We start from the raw sequence: 23,518 nt of genomic DNA on the forward strand, positions 1-23,518 counted from the left end.
TCAAGACCTGTCTCCTGAGGCAAGGGAAACAAAAGCAAAAATAAACTATTAGGACTACGCCAAAATCAAAATCTTTTGCACAGCAAAGGAAATAACCAACAAAACTAAAAGACAACCTACCAGCTGCATCTGACTGGCTCAGTTGGTAGAGCATGACTCTTGATCTTGGGGTCACAAGTTCAAGCCCTACATTGGGTGTAAAGTTTACTTTATTTATTTATTTTCTTTTAATAGTTTATTGTCAACTTGGTTTCCAGTAACACCCGATGCTCATCCCAACAAGTGCCATCCTCCATGCCCATCACCCACCTTCCCCTCCCCACCCCCATCAGTCCTCAGTTTTTTCTCAGCATTCAAGAGTCTCATGGTTTGCCTCCCTCCTTCTCCCCCACTATTTTCCCCCCTTCTTCTCCCCCACGGTCCTCCATTAAGTTCCTCCTAGTCCTCCTATACGTGCATACATATAGTCTCTGTCCTTCTCTGCCTGACTTATTTTGCTCAGCATAACACCCTCAAGGTCCATCCATGTTGCTACAAATGGCCAGATTTCACTCTTTCTCATTGCCATGGAGTATTCCATTGTATAGATAAACCACATCTTCTTGATCCATTCGTCCGTTGATGGACACTTAGGCTCTTTCCATGTTTTGGCTATTGTTGAGTGCTGCTATGAACATTGGGGTACATGTGCCCCTATGCATCAGCACTCCTGTATCCCTTGGGTAAATTCCTAGCAGTGCAATTGCTGGGTGATAGGGGAGTTCTATTGTTAATTTTTTGAGGAACCTCCACACTGTTTTCCAGAGGGGCTGCACCAGTTTACATTCCCACCAGCAGTGTAGGAGGGTGCCCATTTCTCCACATCCTCACCAGCACCTAGAGCCCTCTGAGTTGCTCATTTTAGCCATTCTGACCGGCGTGAGGTGGTATCTCAGTGTGGTTTTGATTTGTATTTCCCTGATGAGGGATGCTGAGCATCGTTTCACGTGTCTGTTAGCCATCTGGATGTCCTCTTTGGAGAAGTGTCTGTTCATATCTTCTGCCCATTTCTTCACTGAGTTGTTTGTTTTTCGGGTGTGGAGTTTGGTAAGTTCCTTATAGATTTTGGATACTAGCCCTTTATCTGATAGGTCATTTGCAACTGTCTTTTCCCATTCCATCGGTTGCCTGTTAGCTTTATGGACTGTTTCCTTTGCCGTGCAGCAGCTTTTTATCTTGATGAGTTCCCAGTAGTTCATTTTTGCTCTTGATTCCCTTGCCTTTGGGGATGTGTCAAGTAAGAAATTGCTGCAGTTGAGGTCAAGGAGGTTGTTTCCTGCTTTCTCTTCTAGGGTTTTGATGGTTTCCTGTCTCCCATTCAGGTCCTTTATCCATTTTGAGTTTATTTGTGTGTATGGTATGAGAAAGTGGCCTAGTTTCATTCTTCTGCATGTTGCTGTCCAGTTCTCCCGGCACCATCTGTTAAACAGGCCGTCTTTTTCTCATTGGATACTCTTTCCCGCTTTGTCAAGGATTAGTTGGCCATATATCTGTGGGTCCAATTCTGAGTTCTCTATTCTATTCCATTGGTCTATGTGTCTGTGTTTGTGCCAATACCATACTGTCTTGATGATGACAGCTTTGTAGTAGAGGCTAAAGTCTGGGATGGTGATACCTCCTGTTTTGGTTTTTCTTCTTCAATATTAGTTTGGCTATTCGGGGTCTTTTGTGGTTCCGTATAAATTTTAGGATAGTTTGTTCTAGTTTTGAGAAGAATGCTGGTGCAATTTTGATTGGGATTGCATTGAATGTGTAGATTGCTTTGGGTAGTAAAGACATTTTAACTATATTTATTCTTCCAATCCATGAGCATGGAATGTTTTCCCATTTCTTTGTGTCTTCAAGTTTCTTTAAAAGTTTTCTATAGTTTTCATCATACAGATCTCCTGTATCTTTGGTTAGGTTTATTCCTAGGTATTTTATGGTTTTTGTGCAATTGTGAGTGGGATCAGTTTCTTGATTTATCTTCTATTGCTTCATTGTTGGTATATAAAAATGCAACCAATTTCTGTACGTTGATTTTGTACCCTGCAACTTTGCTGAATTCTTGGATCAGTTCTAGTAGGCTTCTGGTGGAGTCTGTTGGGTTTTCTATGTAAAGTATCATGTCGTCTGCGAAAAGTGAAAGTTTGACTTCTTTGCCAATTCTGATGTCTGATTTATTTATTCCTTTTTATTTCCTTTTGTTGTCTGATGGCTGATGCTAGGACTTCCAGCACTGTGTTACACAACAGTGGTGAGAGTGGACATCCCTGTCGTGTTCCTGATCTCAGGGGGAAAGCTTTCAGTTTTTCCCCATTGAGGATGATGTTAGCTGAGGGCTTCTCATAGATGTCTTTTATGATGTTTAAGTAAGTTCCTTCTATCCCGACTTTCTCGAGGGTCTTTACTAAGAAGGGATGCTGTACTTTGTCAAATGCTTTTTCTGCATCTGTCGACAGGATCATATGGTTTTATCTCTTTTGTTTTGTTAATGTGATGTATCTCATTGATTGATTTGCGAATATTGAACCAGCCCTGTATCCCAGGAATGAATCCCACTTGATCTTGGTGGATATTTCTTTTTATGGGGTGTTGAATTCGATTTGCAAGTATCTTGTTGAGCATTTTTGCATCTGTATTAATCAAGGATATTGGCCTGTAGTTCTCTTTTTTTGCTGGGTTTCTGTCTGGCTTGGGAATCAAAGTGATGTTGGCTTCATAAAATGAGTCCAGAAGTTTCCCTTTGATTTCTATTTTGTGGAATAGTTTGAGAAGAATGGGTATTAATTCTGTTTTAAATGTCTGGTAGAATTCCCCAGGGAAGCCATCTGGCCCAGGGCTCTTATTTGTTGGGAGATTTTTGATAACTGATTTAATTTCTTCACTAGTTATGGGTCTGTTCATATTTTCTATCTCTTCCCATTTAAATTTTGGTAGTGTGCATGTGTTTAGGAATTTGTCCATTTCTTCTTCGTTGTCTAGTTTGTTGGCATATAATTTTTCATAGTATTCCCTAATAATTGCTTGTATTTCTGAGGGGTTGGTTGTAATAAGTCCATTTTTATTCATGATTTTGTCTGTTTGGGCTCTCTCTCTTTTCTTTTTGGTAAGCCTGGCTAGAGGTTTGTCAATTTTGTTTATTTTTTCAAAAAATGAACTCTTGGTTTCTTTGGTCTGAACTCAGCTGTTTCTTTGGTTTCTATGTTGTTTATTTCTGCTCTGATTTTTATTATTTCTCTTCTCCTACTGGGTTTGATGTGCTCTTGTTGCTCTCCCTCTAGTTCCTTTAGGTGAATTGTTAGATTTTGCACATGCGCTTTTTCTAATTTCTTGAAATAGGGTGCCTGGATTGCTTAGTCGGTTAAGCATCCGACTTCAGCTCAGGTCATGATCTCACGGTTCGTGGGTTCGAGCCCTTCATCGGGTTCTGGGTTGACAGCTAGCTCAGAGCCTGGAGCCTGCTTAGATTCTGTGTCTCCTTCTCTCTCTGACCTGACCCTGCTCACATTTTCTCTCTCTCTCAGAAATAAATAAAACATTTAAGAAAAAAAATAATAATTTCTTGAAATAGGCCTGGAGTACAATGTACTTTCCTCTTAGGACTGCCTTCGCCGCGTCCCATAGAGTTTGGATTGTTGCATTTTCATTTTCATTTGTTTCCATATATTTTTTAATTTCTTCTCTAATTGCTGATTGACCCATTCATTCTTTAGTAGGGTGTTCCTTAACCTCCATGCTTTTAGAGGTTTTCCAGACTCTTCCTGTGATTGATTTCGAGTTTCATAGCATTGTGATCTGAAAGTGTGCATGGTATGATCTCAATTCTTTTATATTTATTGAGGGCTGCTTTATGTCCCAGTATGTGATCTATCTTGGAGAACGTGCCATGCGCACTTGAGAAGAAAGTGAATTCTATGGCCTCAGGATATAGAGTTCTAAATATATCTGTCAGATCCATCTGGTCCAATGTGTCACTTGGGTCCATTGTTTCTTTAGTGATTTTCTGTCTAGTTGATCTATCCATTCCTGTAAGTGGAGTATTAAAGTCCCCTGCAATTAGCACGTTCTTATCGATAAGAGTGTTTCTGTGTGTGATTGTTTTATGTATTTGGGTGCTTCTGTATTCGGTGCGTAGACATTTATAATTGTAAGCTCTTCCTGATGGATAGACTCTGTAATTATTATATAATGCCCTTCTTCATCCCTTGTTACTGTCTTTAATTTAAAGTCCAGGTTTTCCAATATAAGTATGGCTACTCCAGCTTTCTTTTGACTTCCAGTAGCATGATAGATATTTCTCCATCCCCTCATTTTCAATCTGAAGGTGTCCTCAGGTCTAAAATGAGTTTCTTGTAGACAGCAAATAGATGGATTTTGGTTTTTTATCCATTCTGCTACCCTATGTCTTTTGATTGGGGCATTTAGTCCATTTACATTCAGTGTTGTTATTGAAAAATATGGGTTTAGAGTCATTGTGTTCTTTGTAGAATTCATGTTTGTAGTGATGTCTCTGGTACCTTGCGTTCCTTGAAACATTTCCCTCAGAGAGTCTCCCTCAGGATTTCTTGTAAGGCTGGTTTAGTGGTGATGAATTCTTCAATTTTTGTTTATTTGGAAAGACTTTTATCTCTCCTTCTATTCTGAATGACAGGCTTGCTGGATAGAGGATTCATGGCTGCATATTTTTTTTCTGTTCATCACATGAAAGATTTCCTGCCATTCCTTTCTGGCCTGCCAAGTTTCAGTAGATAGGTCTGTCACCACTCTGATAGGTTTCCCTTTGTATGTTAGGGCCCTTTTATCCCTAGCTGCTTTCAGAATTCTCTCTTTGTCCTTATATTTAGCCAGTTTCACTATGATATGTTGTGCAGAAGATGGATTCAAGTTACGTCTGAGGGGAGTTCTCTATGCCTCTTGGATTTCAACGTCTGTTTTCTTCCCCAGACTGGGGAAGTTCTCTGCTATAATTTGTTCAAGGATCCTTCAGTGCCTTTCCCTGTTTCTTCTTCTTCTGGAATTCCTATGATACGGATATTCTTCCATTTGATTGTATCGCTGAGCTCTCGAACTCTCCTTTCATGTTCCTGTATCAGTTTATCTCTCTTATTCTCAGCTTCGTCTTTTTCTATAAATTATGTCTTCTAAATCACTCATTCTCCTTTCTGCCTCTTCATTCCGTGCTTTGGATGCCTCCATTTTATTTTGCATCTCATTTATAGCATTTTTTAATTCATCACAACTATTTTTAAGCTCCATAGTCTTTGTAGCAGTAGTTTCTCTGATGTCTTCCATGTCTTTTTCAAGCCCAGAAATTAATTTTATGACCAATGTTCTAAATTCTTGTTCAGTTATTTTGCTTATATCTGTTTTGAGCAGTTCTTTAGCTGTCAGTTCTTCCTGGAATTTCTTTGGAGGAGAGCTCTTTTGTTTCATCATTTTGGTTAGCTTCCTATCTCTTGTTTGTTTTAAAAGCTTGGTATGCACTCTGCACCTGTGAGTGCTGCTGTACCAAAGAAGGCTCTTTGACTGTCTAGGGCCTGTCCGTTCAGAAAGTGTTCTTTGAATGGTGTCTCTTGGTCTCTCCTATTGAGACCTTGGTTATTTTATTTTACTACTTGTAGTGGTATTTGGGACTCTCCACCATGTGTACTATAGCTTGTTTCTTGAGGTAGCCCTGGAAAAGAAAACAGACAAACACACAGGGAACAAAGGCACACAAAATGCACAGAGAAATCCAACAAACATGCAAGCCAAAAGGGAAAAAGAAAAAAGCAATGAGGAAGGAGGGAAGGTGATTAATAAAAATAAATATACATAAAAAGAAGAAAGGGAAAAAGAAAAAACCCAATAGACAAAGGACAGTCGAAAGCATATAACCAGATTTTCCAGCTACAAATAAATAGCCAGGTGTATGCAGTACTGCTGGAAGAGCATAGAGAAAGAGAGAAATGACAGGGCGGGGATGAAGCGAAATTGTAAATGAAATGAACAGGCAGAAGGAGTAAGAGGCCTATTTCAAAGAAAGAAAGAGTGGAATATGGTTGGAGAGGAGGCGAAAGAAATGATGATGATGCTACTTAGAGAAACTATTTAGTCTGATTACTCCAGAGAGAAAGATATAAAAAGGTAGCGGTGGAGGTATAGAATTTAAATCTAGAGAAGTGATTAAATGTGACTATTTAAGCAAGCCAGTGACCAGAGTTAATCAGAGCAGTGCATCCATGTCGGTCTTGCCCTGGCTCCTCTTAAAAAAAAAAAAAAGAGGGCAGCTCTCCAGCGGGGATGGCGTGGTTTGGTCCAGTGCATCCCTCAGGAGTCCTGGCTTGGCACTTGTGGGGAGAAAAGTTGCTGCGCCCCAGCCCCTTCTTGAACCAAGCGTTGCAACTCACTTTTTATGCGTGTGATCTCTTTGTGCCGGGGGCATAGCCAAGGTGGGCCATGCTCTATATCCCAAGCCAGGCCTCATTTCCAGATGTCAGTCTGCACACGCCTCATTGAAATTACCCAAAATATAAACTCACAGGCGAGCCCCTCCGAGCAGTTTCAAGCCTCTCGCCTCCCCTCTGGGGATCCAGCTGAGCCAGAAGCACAAAGGTGTGGCTGCCACCCGTCCCCTCCAGGTTGAGCTGGCAAGCAGGGAGCAGTTTTCCCGGATGTTGCCTGGGAGGCATGTGTCCTGCCTAGGGTCAGCTGGAGAGCAGGAAACCAGGTCCCTCTGTGTCCCGAGCGGAGGTTTTTCTCTTCTCCAGTGACAGGGATAGTGTCTTGAGCAGTTTTGGCCACTTTTTTTCCCCCTAGACTCACTGCGGCTCCCCACAAAGGGGGATACCCCCCTCCATTTGTGTCTCTGGTCCCGGCCCGATTTTATCTTCCCCAGTTCACACTCACACTATAAGGTTTTCTCAGTGGACTCTGTCTCCTTTCCCCCCCAAACTCCTGGATTCTGTAAGGGTTCCTATGGCTTCAGGCCTTCTCCTTTTGAGAGATGGGGGCGAGTGAAATGTACAGAGCTCCCTACTTCTCCGCCATCTTGCTTCCCCCCCGTAAAGTTTACTTTAAAAAAGTAAAATAAAATACAACCTATTAAATGGAGAAGATATTTGCAAATGACATATCTAATAAATGTATAAAGAACTTAAACAGCTCAACACCAAACAACAATCTAATTTAAAAGTCGACAGAAGACATGAACAGATATTTCTCCAAAGAAGACATACAGGGCCAACAGACACATGAAAAGATACTCAGCATCACTCATCATCAGGGAAATGCAAATCAGAACCACAATGAGATACCACCTCATAACTGTCAGAATGGCTAAAGTAAAAAACACAGGGAACAACAAGTGTTGGTGAGGATATGGAGAAAAAGGAATCCATATGTACTGTTGGATGGAATGTAAAATATTAGTGCAGCCACTGTGGAAAACAGTATGGAGTTCCTCAAAGAGTTAAAAATAGAATTACTATCTGATCCAGTAATCTCACTCTTGGGTATTTACCCAAAGAATACAAAGACACTAATTCAAAAAGGCATATGTGCCCCTGTGATTTTTGGAGCATTATTTACGATAGCCAAACTAGGGAAGCAGCCCAACTGCCCATTTATAAATGGACAAATAAATGTCTAAAATATCCATAAAATGGATAAATGGATAAAGATATGGTGTCTGTATATACATATATATACAATGTATACACACACACACCACACACAATGAAATATTACTCAGCCATAAAAAAAGAATGAAATCTTGCCATTTGCAACAACATGGATGGATCTAGAGGGTATAATGCCAAGTGAAATAAGTCATAGAAAGACAAATACCATATGATTTTACTCAAATGCAGAATTTAGGAAACAAAACAAATGAACAAAAAAAGAAAAGACCAAAAAACAGTACCTTCCTCCTCCCCCCCCCCCAAAAAAAAACCCAGACTCTTAACTACAGAGAACAAACTGATGGTTATCAGAGGGGAGGTTGGTGGGGAAAGGGGTGAAAATCGGTGAAAGGGATCAAGAGTACACTTACCATGATGAGCACTGAATAATGTATAGAATTTTTGAGTCACTATATTGTACATCTGAAACTAATATAACACTATATGTTAAGTATACTAGACTTAAAATTTAGGGAAATAGAACCTAAAATAGAACCAGGTCTTGATGATTTTGAAAATTCTTAGCCTATGCAGATAATGTGCTCTGGAGACAGAGCTAAGTGTGTGACTCCACACACAACCTCTTGGTGAACAGATTTGGTATGTGGCTCATGTATGCAGTCAGTCATCTCTATAGAAATACTGCCAGCTTCTACTGATATGGACAGAAATAGGATGAAATGAATTCAGGAAGGCTGTTGAATATCTGGAATCCTACTAGCAGAAAACATGCTAGTAGAGTTACTTGGCTACAAATATGTGTTCTCCTTTGAGAAAAGGGAAGAATGGCTCTGAAGGTAGCTCAGAGACTGGCAGGGCTGCCAAGGGCAGCTCAAAGGCTAATGGGACTGTGCCTCCACAGGCCCAGAGGACGCAGCCCCAGGAGGTGAGGCTACCGCCTTCTCGGACAGAGTGCAGAGCCACTGCCACTGAGGGCCAAAGAGGGTGAGGCTGTAGCTGAGGGATGAGAAGGTGGGGCTGCCCTCGCAGGCCCAGAACACAGACTATCGTGGCACAGATCATTATTCTTAGGCCTTAAAATCAAATGGAATTTTTCTTGCTTGGTTTCAGACTTTGGACTTCTAACCCCTTCATTCCTTCTATTTTCTCCTTTTCAGAGTACATGTGTCTATTCTATGCCTGTTTTGGCTTTGTTTTTGTAAGCAAATAACTTGTTTGCTAGCTCACAGACCTGGGGAGGGAGAGTAGTTTTGTCCCCGGATGGGCTGTAACCAGAGTCTTACCCATATCTGATTTAGATGATGCTTACATGAGATTTTGGGCTTAGAATTGATGCTAGAATGTGTTAGAATGGAATGAATTTTGCACATAAAAAGGACAGGAGTTCTGGGGAGCTAAAGGGTAGATAGAACTGTGGACCTCAAAAAGTTATGTTGAAATCCTAACCCCCAGCACCTGTGAAGGTGACCTTATTTGGAAATAAGGTTCTTACAGGTATAGTCAGGCTAAGATGAGGTCATACTGGACTAGGGCAGGTCATAACCCAAAGACTGGTATCTTTTGTAAGAGAAATCTGGACATAGAAGATATAGGGGAGGACACCAGATGAAGACAGAGGCAGAGACTGGAGTGAAGTGTCTATAGGGCAAGAACATTAAGGATTGCTAGCAACCACCAGAAGTTGGGAGAGGGACGTGGAACAGATTCTCTCTCAGAACCTCCAGGAGAAGCTCTCCTGCGAACGTCTAAATTTCAGACTTGTAACCTCCAGAATTGTGACAGAGTAAATTTCTTTTGTTTTAAACCATTCAGTAATTTGTAGTAATTAGGTACAGCAGTCCTATGAAACTGACACCCTGTCTCTAGAAGTTTTCCTATCAAGAATATAACTAAAAGAATGTTTTTCAGCTTTCAGAATTCGTAGAAAAAACTATTTTTTTGCTCTCTGTCATTGTTCATGTTCTTATGTGATATGTAAAATTGACTTTTACCTATTTAGTTTTAGGGAACTCTGATTTTTAACTCATTAATTTAGAAAATCCAAATATTTACTTTTCTGCACAGTTAGATTTTTTTTTTATCTTCTCTAGTTATTTGTTCTTTTTTTTTACAAATAGTTTATTGTCAAATTAGTTTCCACATAACACCCAGTGCTCATCCCCACAAGTGTCCTCCTCTATGCCCCTCCCCCCCCCCCCCCCCCCCCATCAGTCCTCAGTTTTTGTCAGCATTCAAGAGTCTCTCATGGTTTGCCTCTCTCCCTTTCCCCCACCATTTCCGCCCTTCTTCTCCCCCTTGTTCCTCAGTTAAGTTCCTCCCAATCCTCCTATACATGCAAACATATGATATTTGTCCTTCTCTGCGTGACTTATTTCACTAAGCATAACACCCTCAAGGTCCATCCATGTTGCTACACATGGCCAGATTTCATTATTTCTCATTGCCATGGAGTATTCCATGGTATAGATAAACCACATCTTCTTGATCCATTCGTCCGTTGATGGACACTTAGGCTCTTTCCATGTTTTAGCTATTGTGGAGAGTGCTGCTATGAACATTGGGGTACATGTGCTCCTATGCATCAGCATTTCTGTAACCCTTGGGTAAATTCCTAGCAGTGCTATTGCTGGGTCATAGGGGAGTTCTATTGTTAGTTTCCTGAGGAACCTCCACACTGTTTTCCAGAGGGGCTGTACCAGTTTACATTCCCACCAGCAGTGTAGGAGGGTGCCCGTTTCTCCACATCCTCGCCAGCATCTCGAGTTCTCTGATTTGCTCATTTTAGCCACTCTGACTGGTGTGAGGTGGTATCTCAGTGTGGTTTTGATTTGTATTTCCCTGATGAGGAGGGATGCTGAGCATCGTTTCATGTGTCTGTTGGCCATCTGGAAGTCCTCTTTGGAGAAGTGTCTGTTCATATCTTCTGCCCATTTCTTCACTGGGTTGTTTGTTTTTCGGGCGTGTAGTTTGGTGAGTTCCTTATAGATGCACAGTTAGATTTTTAATGTCAATTTATTTTGTTAATACCTATAAAAATAATTTTATTTTTCAAGTGTGGAATTCTTATGAAACTCTCGACTAGAATTTATGTCAGTTTGTATTTATCATTCACAATTTAAACTGAGAAATTTAAAATGTGGATTATTCTAGGAAGAGGGCTTTACAGTATTTCAAACTTTGCTCATTATTTCAGTTATTAAAATCTGATAAAGTTGTGGATTACTATTAGGTTATATTAAATTTAAGTAGAACTTCAGGTACTTAGTTCTAAAGCAAACTTCATTTTGAAATTTCTTTATTAATTTTTTTTTTACTTTTTATTTAAATTCAAGTTGGTTAACATACAAAGTAGTCTTGGGTTCAGGAGTAGAACCCAGTGTTTCATCTCTTCCAGTGCTCATTGCAAAAAATGTGCCCTCCTTAATGCCAGTCACCCATTTAGCCTATACCCCCCCAGCTCCCGTCCAGCTGTTTGTTTATTTTTGATAGAGAGAGAGAGCGCATGCACAAAGGAGCAGGGAAGGGGAGCAGAGAGAGAGAGAAGGAGGCAGAGAATCCAAAGCAGGCTCCCCCTGCCTGCTGTCAATACAGAGCTTGACTTGGGGCTCAGATTCACAAACTGCGAGATCATGACCTGAGCCGAAATCAAGAGTTGGGCACCAGAGTGACTGAGCCACCCAGGCGCCCCTCCATTTTGAAATTTAGAATTTAAAGACAGCTGAGGAGTGAGAATTGAAGTATATATGTTGCTTTTTCTTAAAAACTTATAGTAGTTTATATGATAATAGTTCTAACTTCCGTGATTCCTTTTTTTACCCTAAAATAATAATTTTCATTTTTGCATCTTCCAAATATATACATGAGGTAATTAGTTACCATTGTTAATAGTTACATACAATTCATTGGGTTAAACATTAAATAGGCCATCTTTAAATAGCAGGCAGCTTCCTCAGAGTATCTTAAAATATGCAAAACTTGAGTCTACTATTTTTTTAAAGTGAGGTCGTGGCTGCACAGATTCAAGCTTTTAAAATTACTGGGTTACTTGAACTTTTTACCAGTTTCTTTTTCTGTTCTCAGCACATAAATGCACATCATGCTTACGAGTCTCAGATCTCCTCAATGGCAAAAGCCATGTCTAGACTAGAAGATGAGCTGAGACATCAGGAAGATGCAAAAGTAGCAGCGTTGAATGATATGTCATCTCTTAGAGAACTTTGCATTAAGCTGGATTCAGGCAAAGATCTTATGACCCAACAACTGAATTCCAAAAACCTGGAGTTTGAGAAGGTAAGGACTTAAAAGACTTTGTAGCACGTTATTTTATTGAGCCGTACTGTCATTGTTCTGCTTCCTCATGCCCTGCACAATATATTTGTTTCCCTTTAAGGAGTTACTTCTGGCTACAGGATTTTGAAAGCTAGATTCTTTGCCAAGATTTTTTTCTGGCAAACATAGTGATGAAATTAGGCGCTTTCAGTTTTCGAGTAGATGGTATTTAGGAAAATAGGACTGTTGCTATTATAGAATAGGAACATATCCTAGTACATTCTTCTCTCTTTGGAGGTAAGATTTAAATGAAGACTGAGCAGTTCATTACTTCCTAAATGGAAAATCTCAAGGCATTTAAATCTTAATTTTGAAAGTCTAGTTACCTAGAACTTCCCATTGTCAAGCTGAGGCATTACTTTAAACATCCCAAGGTGTGTTTTCAAACACAGGTGTTTTCAGTTTTCATTCATTTAATAGTATCTTTATTTTCAGCTACTGAGAAGCTCTAGTGCTGGCTTGACTGTTTGATCAGAGTACACATAATAGATCAGAAGGGCTTCCTTGCTGATAGGATGATTTTCTTACACTTAAAGAAATGGTTCAAAATCTTTAACTGGTACCCAAAATAAAGCAACTGATGAGTGTATATAGCTCTACAAATAATTTTTTAGAGTGAGTCTCAAATTATACTGAAGTAGTCTTACTTTGTTTTCCCTGTAGGTCGTGGTGGAATTAGAAAATGTAAAATCAGAAGCAGACCTGTTAAAAAAACAACTATCAAGTGAGAGACATACAATTAAAAGCCTTGAATCATTGTTGGCTACAAATAGAGATAAAGAATTTCATTCTCATTTAACCTCCCACGAGAAGGATACAGAAATTCAGCTACTTAAAGAGAAGTTAACCCTTTCAGAAAGCAAATTGTAAGTGGCATAAATCAACCTGTGTAAAGAAAATAGCTTGTCAAAGATAAGTTTTCAGTTTTTGGTGGGATAAGGGAATGGGAGTGTGTACAGTGGCACAAAATCAAAATATTTTACTAACATTGTGCCTGCTTTTAGGAATTGGGGGGTTTTATTTAGGAGAGACATTGTGTTTTGAGGTAAAGATTTGTATATGTCTTCACCACAGAGATTGTACCCATGGAAGTAAATGAGTGAACTTTAGAAAAATGCCTATAGTTGAGGAACAAAGCGGAGTCAGTAAAGGGGAGAGCATTTCAGGATGGGGAGAGCCGCCTTTGTCTCTTACTGTGTAGACCAGAAAAAGACTTCAAAATGGCTGTGTGGTTTGACTCACATAAGTTTAGTTGATTAATTACCTTTTAGGAGATTGATGATAGTGTCTATTAGATGGACATATTTGGGCATGTTTGATGGAAGAGGGGAGGAAACCCAGAGTACATTGTACAAGTAGAATAGTTAACTTTTAAAAGAAGTTAGAAATATTTGTCTTTCTGAGGCAAGAGTCCAGAAAGAGCCAATGAAGATGCTTTACATCTTGATGTTATAATTCATGTCTTGTTCAAATTTGTATTTTCAGCATTGGTACAGTGCCTAGCACATACTGGAAGGTTAGTTTAACTATTAAATAAATCAGTGAATCAATGAAAACTTTAGTGATAGAAGCTCCTGAAGTTGAGAAAATTAGTGTTAAAAAGTCTTGTTCTTCTCATTTCTTGTCTAAAGTATCACCTCCGTTTGTATTAATACTAACAATAACAAAAATCCATAGCACTGGACTCTACAACACAGCACATTTGTTATTTATTTATTTATTCATTTGATTTTTAAAATTTATTTTTAAGAACTAGTCTAGGCCGGGAAAACACCATGCTTCGGGCTAAAGTGGCACAGTTCCAAACCGATCATGATGCTATGAAAAGGCAGATTTCAACTGAAAGATATGAACGGTAAGAGAAAAATTCGAGCATTGGACAGTGTTTTTATTTATTCCCTATCCCAAAAAGGATTTAATAGGGCTTAAAAATAGCCAACTTCCTTTTTTTTTTTTTAATTTTTATTTTTAATGTTTTATTTATTTCTAGGAGAGAGAGAGAGAGACAGCGTGAGCAGGGGAGGGTCAGAGAGAGAGGGAGTCACAGACTGAAACAGGCTCCAGGCTCTGACCCGGCAGTCAGCACAGAGCCCGACGCGGGGCTCGAGCCCACGAACCCCGAGATCATGACCTAAGCGAAAGTCAGACGCTTAACCAACTAAGCCACCCAGGAGCCCCCAAAATAGCCAACTTTCTTGTAGTGTTCATACAAAAATAAATTTCTTTTGATATTTCTTCCTAAAAGGCAACAAATGTTGTGGAAGATAATATCCTTACAGTAAATAAAGTAGCAAGTATTATCTACATGTTTTCTATAGCATTTCTCAGGGCAAAATTAGGGCATTATTTGAAAGAGTATAATAAGGAATCAACAGGCTAGTTAAGGATTCTGCAAGAGCCCAAACAATATGGTCCAATAGGAAACTCCAAATATAGATCATCACAAAAGTGATGATGATCATAAGAGCAGTTGATAAATATATGCCAGATACCATATACACACCTGATTAATTCTACCAATGATCTATTATTATGCGTATATTACAGGAAACCAAAGTCACACAAATAGTAAATGGCAGAGCCCAAACTAAAATCAAGGTAGATCTTATACACCTGAAACTAACAAAGCATTTTGTTAATCATACGTGAATTAAAAAGATAAATAAAAATTTGAAATAAAGACAGATATGTTTAATTTTAAACCCCATGCTCTTATATACAGTATATTCCCTACAGCTTAGTAATTTTCATACTCACTTTTATTTCATTTCATTTGCTTTGTTATATTGAAAACTTTAATCTCCAAGTGTTACAACAGGAATGAGACCTGCTTTCACAGCTAAAAGTCTAATTTGCAAATCAATTGTCAAATTACTTTTCTTCCATTATTCTTTATTGCTCTATTAATAACCATAGACATCAACATTCCTGAAATTTCATTCTCAAATAGTGGTCAAATTGTTGCTTATCATAAGGTCAATTTTTTATTTCTCTTATTATCTATTTGCATCAAAACTTTTCAAAGTTGTGCCATTTGTAGTATAGACAAATTTGCTAGGAAATCAGTATTTATGATTTCAAAGAGAAATGAAGCCTGAGAAATAAAGAAGAGCATCAATGTCATATAAGCAGTGTTACTAACTTCTCACAGTTGAGAAGATTTAGTTTCTCAGTGTGCTAAACTGTACACATATGATTTCCATTTCTTAATGATAATTTAAATTCTCTTCAATCCAAGGGTCCTACTGCCTAGGGCTGTAACACTCCCTTAATTCCTCTTTTTCCCTTGCTTCTGGTCCCCAAAGAAACGTAGGCCAGCATGACCACGTCGTCTTTTCCTTGTCATCCAACTAGGTTATGCATTCTTAAAGTGGCAATATCGCCACCCCAGAGAACAATATTGGTTCTTGGGGATTGAGAGCGTAGCAAAAAAACTTTAGGTATTACAGTGATTTATAGCCCTCCAGAGGACCTCAGTATGTAAATAACATATCTATATATTAAAATTTCATGGAGAGGAGTGGATCATTTGGGAGGAGGGAATATCTTAAAAAGTTTCTTTAGGGGGATCGTATTGAAAAAAAAGTTTGGGAGACACTCAACTAAGAAATCCTGGATACTGAAGAATATAACACAGAAAGTCTAGGCCAGAGACTGAATAGTCCACAAAAGAGGTAGGAACACAGTCCTCATACTTTGTGAGGCTGACCCAGACACAGGGAAGCAGGGCATAGGAGAGAAAATGGTTATTTCACTTCTGACATTTGGGAGTTTTTAGGAAGAAGGAAGAAGCTAGATTTATGTGCACTACGAGGTGAGAAAGGAGGGGACAGAGGAGGGAACCAACAAACTGCAAATCTGTATTCAGCAGGGCTTTGAACAATCTCTTATAGTACATATTCCTTTAATTGAAATCTTTTATTCACTACTTAAAAATTATAAGGATGTAGGATTTAAATTTCATAGAAGTATTAATAGAAGAAAAATTATTTAATCAGTAAAAATCATAACACGTTATAGTTTGTATACCACTTAATGATATAATCTCTTATTTGATCTTTACTACAGAGAAAGAGCAATCCAAGAGATGCGTCGACATGGTCTTCCCACACCACCCCTTAGTTCAACTCTGAGGTCTCCTTTACGTTCTCCTGAACATATAAGCTGTTAATTATCATAAAGGTATGTATGTAACACTAGGACAAGCAAAACCAACCTGTAATTATAAAAATTGAGAAAGTAGTTTCAATGTGGGGGGAAGGAAGATTGCCTACAAAGGCCGTCAGGGGAATTTTTGTGAAGTAATGAAATTTTCTGCATCTTGGTTGATGGTTGCATGGGTATATATAGTTGTAAAAACTCATTGACCTGAACATTAACAGTCCATGCATTTTATTGTATGTAAATTATACCCCGATCAAAGAAGAAAAGACATCCACAACAAAATATTAAATGACAGGATGAGATATCACACGATGATATTTGATGAAGTGCCAAATTCAAGAGACAAATAATAGATGGTAAAAATATAGACAGAGGTATACAAATGGGAATGTACATGGCACAGTAGACTTAATCCAACAGGAAGGGCAGGTTGTCAGGGAAAAATGAGGGAGAAAGGTGTGGAAGGCAGAGGATATACTGAATGTGAGGCTGAACTGGAGATTGTAGTCTTATCTCTGTAAGTCAAGGGGAGTCGTTGAAGGTACTTCTGTGTATAATATGGGTACAAGGGAGAGATGTAGGTGGTGGACTAACTTTATAACCGTATTGGGCCATATTGGAGAAGATAGAAATGAAAGGCAGGGAGACCAAAAAGAGATATGAAATGAACAGTATACTCAGTTCAGGATCTGTAGAATAATATTGAAAGCTAGGACAAATTTTAAAAACAAATGACATATATACAGAAAAGTGCCATGTCCTAGTGAGTTTTCACAAACAACACAAAACACATCTCTCTTGGTCTGTTTCCTGGTTATAAGCCCTGCTCTGGAAATAACTATCCTGCCTGTTAAAAACATAGATTTCTTACCAACTTGACAATAAACTATTTGTTTAAAAAAAAAAAATGTTCTGTTAAAAAAAACATTTCTTTTGCCTGTTTTTGGACATTTTTGAAATGAAATCCTACATCTCTGGCTTGTTTTCCTCCACAGTACATTTGTGAGATTCGTTTGTACTGGTGTGTGTACTTGTAGGTTGTTCAGTCTTGTTGCTGCATAGTATTGCACTGCGTGAACTCACCACAGTCCATTTACCCATTTTATTGTTGATAGGCATTTGGTAATTTCCAGTTTGGGCTATCATAGAGTTATGATGAACATTCATCATGTGTGTTGGTGAAGAGAGGTGTGCATTTCTTTTGAGTATACACGTAGGAGTGAAGTTGTTGGGTCACTGGACATGCATGTGTTCCGAGCTTGAGTAGACAGAGCAAAGTGGTTTTAAAGAGCTAGCATACATTTGACAGAAGAAGGGTAAGGGATGTGCTGAGTCATTGGAGATGGGAATGAATGGGAAAGAAGTCCGACGACAGAACGAGGGCTTGAAAGGTAGGTGACTGCAAAATGCAGGCTCACTGACAGAAAGAGTAAAGTCAGTCTTCTGCCTTCTTTTAAATAGAAGTATATAGAAGATAATTACACATTTCCTTAGTGACTCAGAATTCTCATTATGAACGTTAATTATGTACTGTGCTTTACCATACGGATGCCCCCAGGTTTTATTGGTATTTGTAGGGCCGAGGTTTAAATGATTCCTGATTGCTGGGCTTTTCTTTTGTGTGTGTTTGACTAAAACATGCATTTTCCTCTTTCACTTTGAGGACCACATCTCAGTATTGGCTACAATCACTGTGTCCTCACAACTTCTAAGCTGCTGCATTAATTTGAATGTGATTAGATGGAAGTTCAGCTTCTCGTTATAAAGCCTTGTAACAGTTGTGACACGTACATTTTCTCTTACTAGATTCACAGCTGCATTTTAGACCAGAGACTGGGAAACTAAGATCTGTGAGCCAAATCCACCCCACTGCCTATTTTTGTAAATTGAGCATAGCCACACCTGTTTGTTTACACATTGTCTAAGATTGCTTTTCTACAGAGGCAGAATCGAATAGTTGTGACAGAGACCCCATGGCCCACAAATCTGAAATATTTACTACCTGGCTTTTCATATCACGTAGCCTCTGGAAAACTCCACTGTGTACCTGTGAGATAATAAGAGTGAAACAACAAATAATTCTTTGGTTTTATGAAAATAGACTTTATCTTATAGACACCTAAAAAGGGTCTTGGAGACTCCAGAGATCCCCAGATTATACTTTTAAGAACCACTGATATACAACATACTGGATTTAGCAGTCCATCTAAAGCTGTGATGAATTAGAAAACTTTGTTTTCAAGATTTTTTAAAAATAATCTCCATGCCCAACATGCAGCTCAAACTCACACACCTGAGATCAACAGTCACATGCTTTACCAACTGAGACAGCCATGTGCCCCAAATTAGAAAACCTCTAATTGTGATAAAATATATGGAACATGAACTTTGCTATCTTAACTATTTTTAAAGTGTACAACTCGGTGGCATTAAATTCACAATGTTATACAGCCAAAACCACTAATTCCAAAATTTTTTCATCACTCCAGACAGAAACTCTGTATCCAATAGTCCGTAATTCTCCAGTCCCCTGACATTCCTTCCCCAGCCCCTAAAAGTCTCTAATCTACTTGTCTGTTTCTTTTGCCCATTCGTCTAAGTGAAAAACCTTTTGTGTAGACTCACCTAGCATGTTTCCAGGATTCATCTGTGTTGAAACAGAACTTGTTTCTTTTTTTTTATGCTTCAATAATACTCCTTTGTGTGTTTATGCCACATTTGTTTATCCACTTGTCAGTTGATAGACAACTGGGTTGGTTTTACCTCCTTGCTGTTGTGAATAATGCTGCTATGAACATTGGTGTTCAAGTCCCTGTTTTCAAATCTTTTGGGAGTAATTAAGAGTAGAGTTTTTTAAACATCTTTCATTGTGGTAAAATATACATAACATCAAATTTATCATTCTAACCATTTTTAAGTACACATTTCTCTGACAATTAGTACATTCACATTACTGTGCAAAAGTAATGTCCATCATCCATCTCCAGAACATTTTTATCTTCTTCAACTGAAACTCTTCCCATGAAATACTAATTCCCAATCTCTCCTCTTCTCAGCTCCTGGCAACTGCCCTTAAAATTTCTGTCTCAATGAATTTGACTGTTCTGTTTAACTCATATAATTAGAATTATACAGTGTTTGTCCTTGTTGTGACTTACAGTGCTTTCAGGGTTCATCCACATTGGAGCATGTGCCAGAATTTCTTCCTTTTTTGGTGCTGAACAATATTCCACTGTATGAATATACCACTTATGAGTTGGTAGATACTTGGGTTCCTCCTGTCTTTTGGCTGTTGTGAGAATCTATGTTCAAATCAAAATCACTTTTAATCCTATAACCTAGGGAAAATATTAACTAGCATTTTGGTATATACTTCCTTCTTGTTTGATTTGTAGTAAATGCATACACACATTCATAGACATACATATGCCATTCTAATAGAGATCATACTCAAAATAGTTTTTTATCCTATCCTATATTTTGTTTTGTTTTCTTCTTTGGGGTTTTCCCCCTTAATAAATTGTTGAGAGCATCTATTCTTATCATTAAAAGTATTTTCAAACTGCCATTTTATTCTTTCCTTCCCGTCCCTCTCCTCTTCTCCATTCCCATCTCTCCCCTCCCCTCCCCTTGCAGTTTCACAACCCCCAAGATCAAGAATCACATGCTCCACTGAATGGAGCCAGCCACATGCCCCTCAAAAATGGGGTGATGGGCATGGATGAGGGCACTTGTTGGGATGAGCACTGGATGTTATATGGAAACCAACTTGACAGTAAACTATGAAAGAAAAAATGCTATTTTGAAATAGTTATCTAACAGTTCATCACGTTTCTGTTGTGGAATTTTTCGTGTGTGTGTGTGTGTGTGTGTGTGTGTGTGTGTGTGTGTGTGTTTTAATTGGGGTGGTGATTAGATAGCACATAAGGTCAGAATGTTTGGAAAACTATTTGACTATGCATAGTATGCTGTTTTAAGACTCAGACAACATAATTTACAGTACTTGTACATTAACTTAGACATTATATTATTCCTCACTTTGAGTGATTTTTCTCAGTTAATGTCCTGTGTTAGCCTTTTCTTTTCACTCTGTCATTCACTTAGTCCCATATACTTTGATGTACTTGGGTGGTCTGAGGGGAATATATTTTAAAGTATAGAGCTATTAACGATAATTTGATTATGGGTAAAGGCTTTTATTAGAGACTGTAATTTCAGTTAAAACTGAAAACAATCTCAGTTTTTTGGTGAATTTACTAAGTATTTTTTGTTCATCGTTTTTCTCTTAACTCCCCTTTCCTGTCCCCTCTTTTTCAGAATGATGTCTTTCATTGAGTTACCTGTATGCATTTTTTAAGGGACAGAACAGTAATGAAATATTTGAAGTACTTGTTCCTGAAAATCATGAACATTGACACAAATTCTACCTCTGTCAACTCTTATTTAAATCAGTGAATATTTATGTAAAAAATTTTGGTTTAAAAGAGCCATATCTATGTGTATATTTTTATGTATATGACAGAACAAAATATGTATTAATAGTGCTAACTAATGTTATATCTTTATTTATATTATTCCTGACTTAAATTGCTCCTCAGAGTGTGTGTTTATACTGTGAATTAATATAATGTATTCACATTATGCTTTAATAACCTTTTTCATAATGAGCCATTATATGTGTATATAAATATTATTGCAGTACTTGTTTTCAAAGTGTTTTTAGTTTTCATGCCTGTGTTTGTAACCCATATCTTTAACGCATTCATATAGGATTATCAATCTTGATGCTGTGCTGTCATGCTTTGTTCTTCAAAATGTAAAATTAATTATTCACCAATTTGCTATCTGTCATCAAGGGTAATACATTCAGGTCTGTTCTTACAATAGCAGAGGTCTTGATAAAATAATGATTACCATATATCATTTGTTATTGTCAACTCGAAGAACTGTGATGGGAAAGATACATTTATATATTATATAGAGTATTATATTATCTTGGTTATCACATGGACTCTTCATTTAATATCAATTCTATCAAAATCAAACTAAAAGCCAGATTCAGAATTTTATAAAACAGGATAACAGAAATTTGGGACACTTTTTCAGTAAATAAAATTCTTCCCTGTATTAATCAAAAATTTCAGAGTATGAAAGTACATGAGGTAAATATAGTAAAAGATTTTGTTAAAATGCTAATACACATTAAATAATATCTTTTTTTTTGCTTCTAAGCTTGCATATTGTAAATTTATCAGTCTTGCAGAATAGTATGTAAACACTGAACTGTGGCATGTTAAATAGAAAACAGCTTTTCACAATTAATTTTCAAGGTTGCAGTTTGAAGGAATTTAGATATATGCATACATAAATAAAAGAACAGAAATACAAAATAGAATGTCAGATACAAAAACTGTAATCGTGTTTGAACCATACACATTTGAAGAAAATCCTGTTCTTAGTAGGTTTCATTATGATTGAAAAAGAAGAACTTAAGAACTAACATAATAAGGAAGTGGAAGACCAGTTATTTATATGATACATTTTGTTTCCTCTTGTGGTTTAATTCAGTGGAATTTGTGTGTGTGTGTTTGTGTGTATCTGAGGGTGGGCAGTGCTCTTTTCTAAAACTAGTATGCCTTATGTGTTTGAAATATACCCTTTGCAATAATTCACTGTGTATTTGGGTGTGATGTGGTTTACTTTTCTACCATATTTGTAATTTTATGTATTCCATCTTCTTTGTGTGAATTCATGTATTATAGCAAAATACAAGAGAAATGGGACTAATTTGCAATGTCATATGGAAAATCTTTTAATAAATATATGTAAGTAAAATAAAAAATATTTGTCCCCACCTTTTCCCCCAAAGCAATAATAGCAAGACATATTTTGTTAGATATTTTATTTTTAATGTTTTCTATAATTTAAAAATGTATAGCTTGCCATAATTGTTATTTTCTTAACCATGTTACTACAATTTTCCTAAATTAGTTTTATCTTAAAATACTGAATGTTCTCACTGTTTGTAGATGTTTTTAATTTGTTTTAAATAATTTTAAATTATGCTTGACATAGATTTTCCAATAAAATTTCCAGTCAATTTATTTTCTCTTTCTTAAAAATAGTTTTTTCTTAAATTTAAACAATATTCTTAATTCTAAAATTAACAATTCAAATCAAACTTTATCATGGTAGGATTTGGGTAAATCCTTGTACTTGTGTGAGATACTTTTTTTTAAATGACTGATGTATTTCTAGTCAAGAAATGAAGTCAAAACTTCTGTTTGAAATCCATCTACAAAATGGTTGAATAGCCTTGTATGTTTACATTTTTCTGTCTTGCATATGCTCTGTGTTGAGAACATTAACTTGTATTGACTATGCCACCTGCTACATCACCTTATTATAACTTCCCACACATCTGATCTCCCTCTCTCCCCACTTAGAAGATTTACTGTCTATAAATTCTATCATCAGTCTTTTTAATTTCACTGTCTTCTTGAAACAGTGGTTATTGACCAGGCCTGCACATTGCTGTTACCTGGACAGTTTTAATGAAAAGCTGATTTCTGAAATGAATCAGAATCTCTGGGAGTTAGGTGTGGACATTTTTAAAATTTTTAATTTTAGGTTCTCTAGATGATTCTAATGTGTAGCAGATTTAAAATGCTAATTTAGAAACTGATCCACCAAACTGACCTACTAATGGAACTCAAATTGCAGCATGAAAACACTGCTGTAGATCTTACCATTACCTCCAAAAATCTCAGCTTCTAGCATGCTACTCCCAACTCTTTCTAGGTCATTCTATCATGCCTAGCCAATCCTTAGACTCAACTAGGATATCCAGACAATTGATTTTCTCCCCTATTCTTTGTCTATAAGTCCCTCACTTTACTCTGTCTTGCATAGGGATCATTTTCTTTCAGTATACGCTAGTTCTCTTGTCCCTCTAAACTGAAAACTCAAACCTTTTTTGTATCCAGCAACTTCAACAACGCTGCATCACTAAGCAGCAGAACAGGGCTAGAGGAAAAAAAACAGCCATGCTGGTTCAAATTTCACTTGAAATGTATGGCCCTGAAAATCAAGGGTCCACAGCATTCTGTGAAGATCCTATACATTGTCCTGGTCAATCCACACTTAACCTCTCTCTCCCCAACAAGCATTTCACACCTCTTTACTCAGACCTTCAATCCCTGCCTTTTTTGCTCTCAGGTTGTTTGTTTTTTCACTGAGAAAATGGAAACACTAAAGAAACTTTCTCACCCTTCAAATCTATTAATAATACATCTGTATCCATAGAACTTCCTTCCCTCTTATAACATGAACTATCTTTACTCTCTATAGCTATTTTATCTAGTTGTAATCGGTATTCATTC

The 23,518-nt window shown here is 37.6% G+C and overlaps 1 protein-coding gene across 2 annotated transcripts in view; it reads left to right on the top strand.

The window, feature by feature from the left end:
• Positions 1-22,224, top strand: part of CEP135 (centrosomal protein 135) — an 82,591-nt gene extending 60,367 nt beyond the window's left edge. For both annotated transcript variants that reach the window (XM_039249059.1, XM_039249060.1), the window contains exons 22-26: positions 11,724-11,933; positions 12,636-12,838; positions 13,723-13,827; positions 16,041-16,154; positions 20,454-22,224. In XM_039249059.1, the coding sequence (XP_039104990.1) occupies positions 11,724-11,933; positions 12,636-12,838; positions 13,723-13,827; positions 16,041-16,143 (621 nt within the window). In that variant the 3' untranslated portion in view covers positions 16,144-16,154; positions 20,454-22,224. The remainder of the gene's footprint in view (positions 1-11,723; positions 11,934-12,635; positions 12,839-13,722; positions 13,828-16,040; positions 16,155-20,453) is intronic.
• The last annotated feature ends 1,294 nt before the right edge of the window (positions 22,225-23,518 follow it).

This window comes from Hyaena hyaena, unplaced genomic scaffold (genome assembly GCF_003009895.1).
Source record: "Hyaena hyaena isolate Hyena2069 unplaced genomic scaffold, ASM300989v1 scaffold_329, whole genome shotgun sequence".
NCBI classification, from domain to species: Eukaryota; Metazoa; Chordata; class Mammalia; order Carnivora; family Hyaenidae; genus Hyaena; species Hyaena hyaena.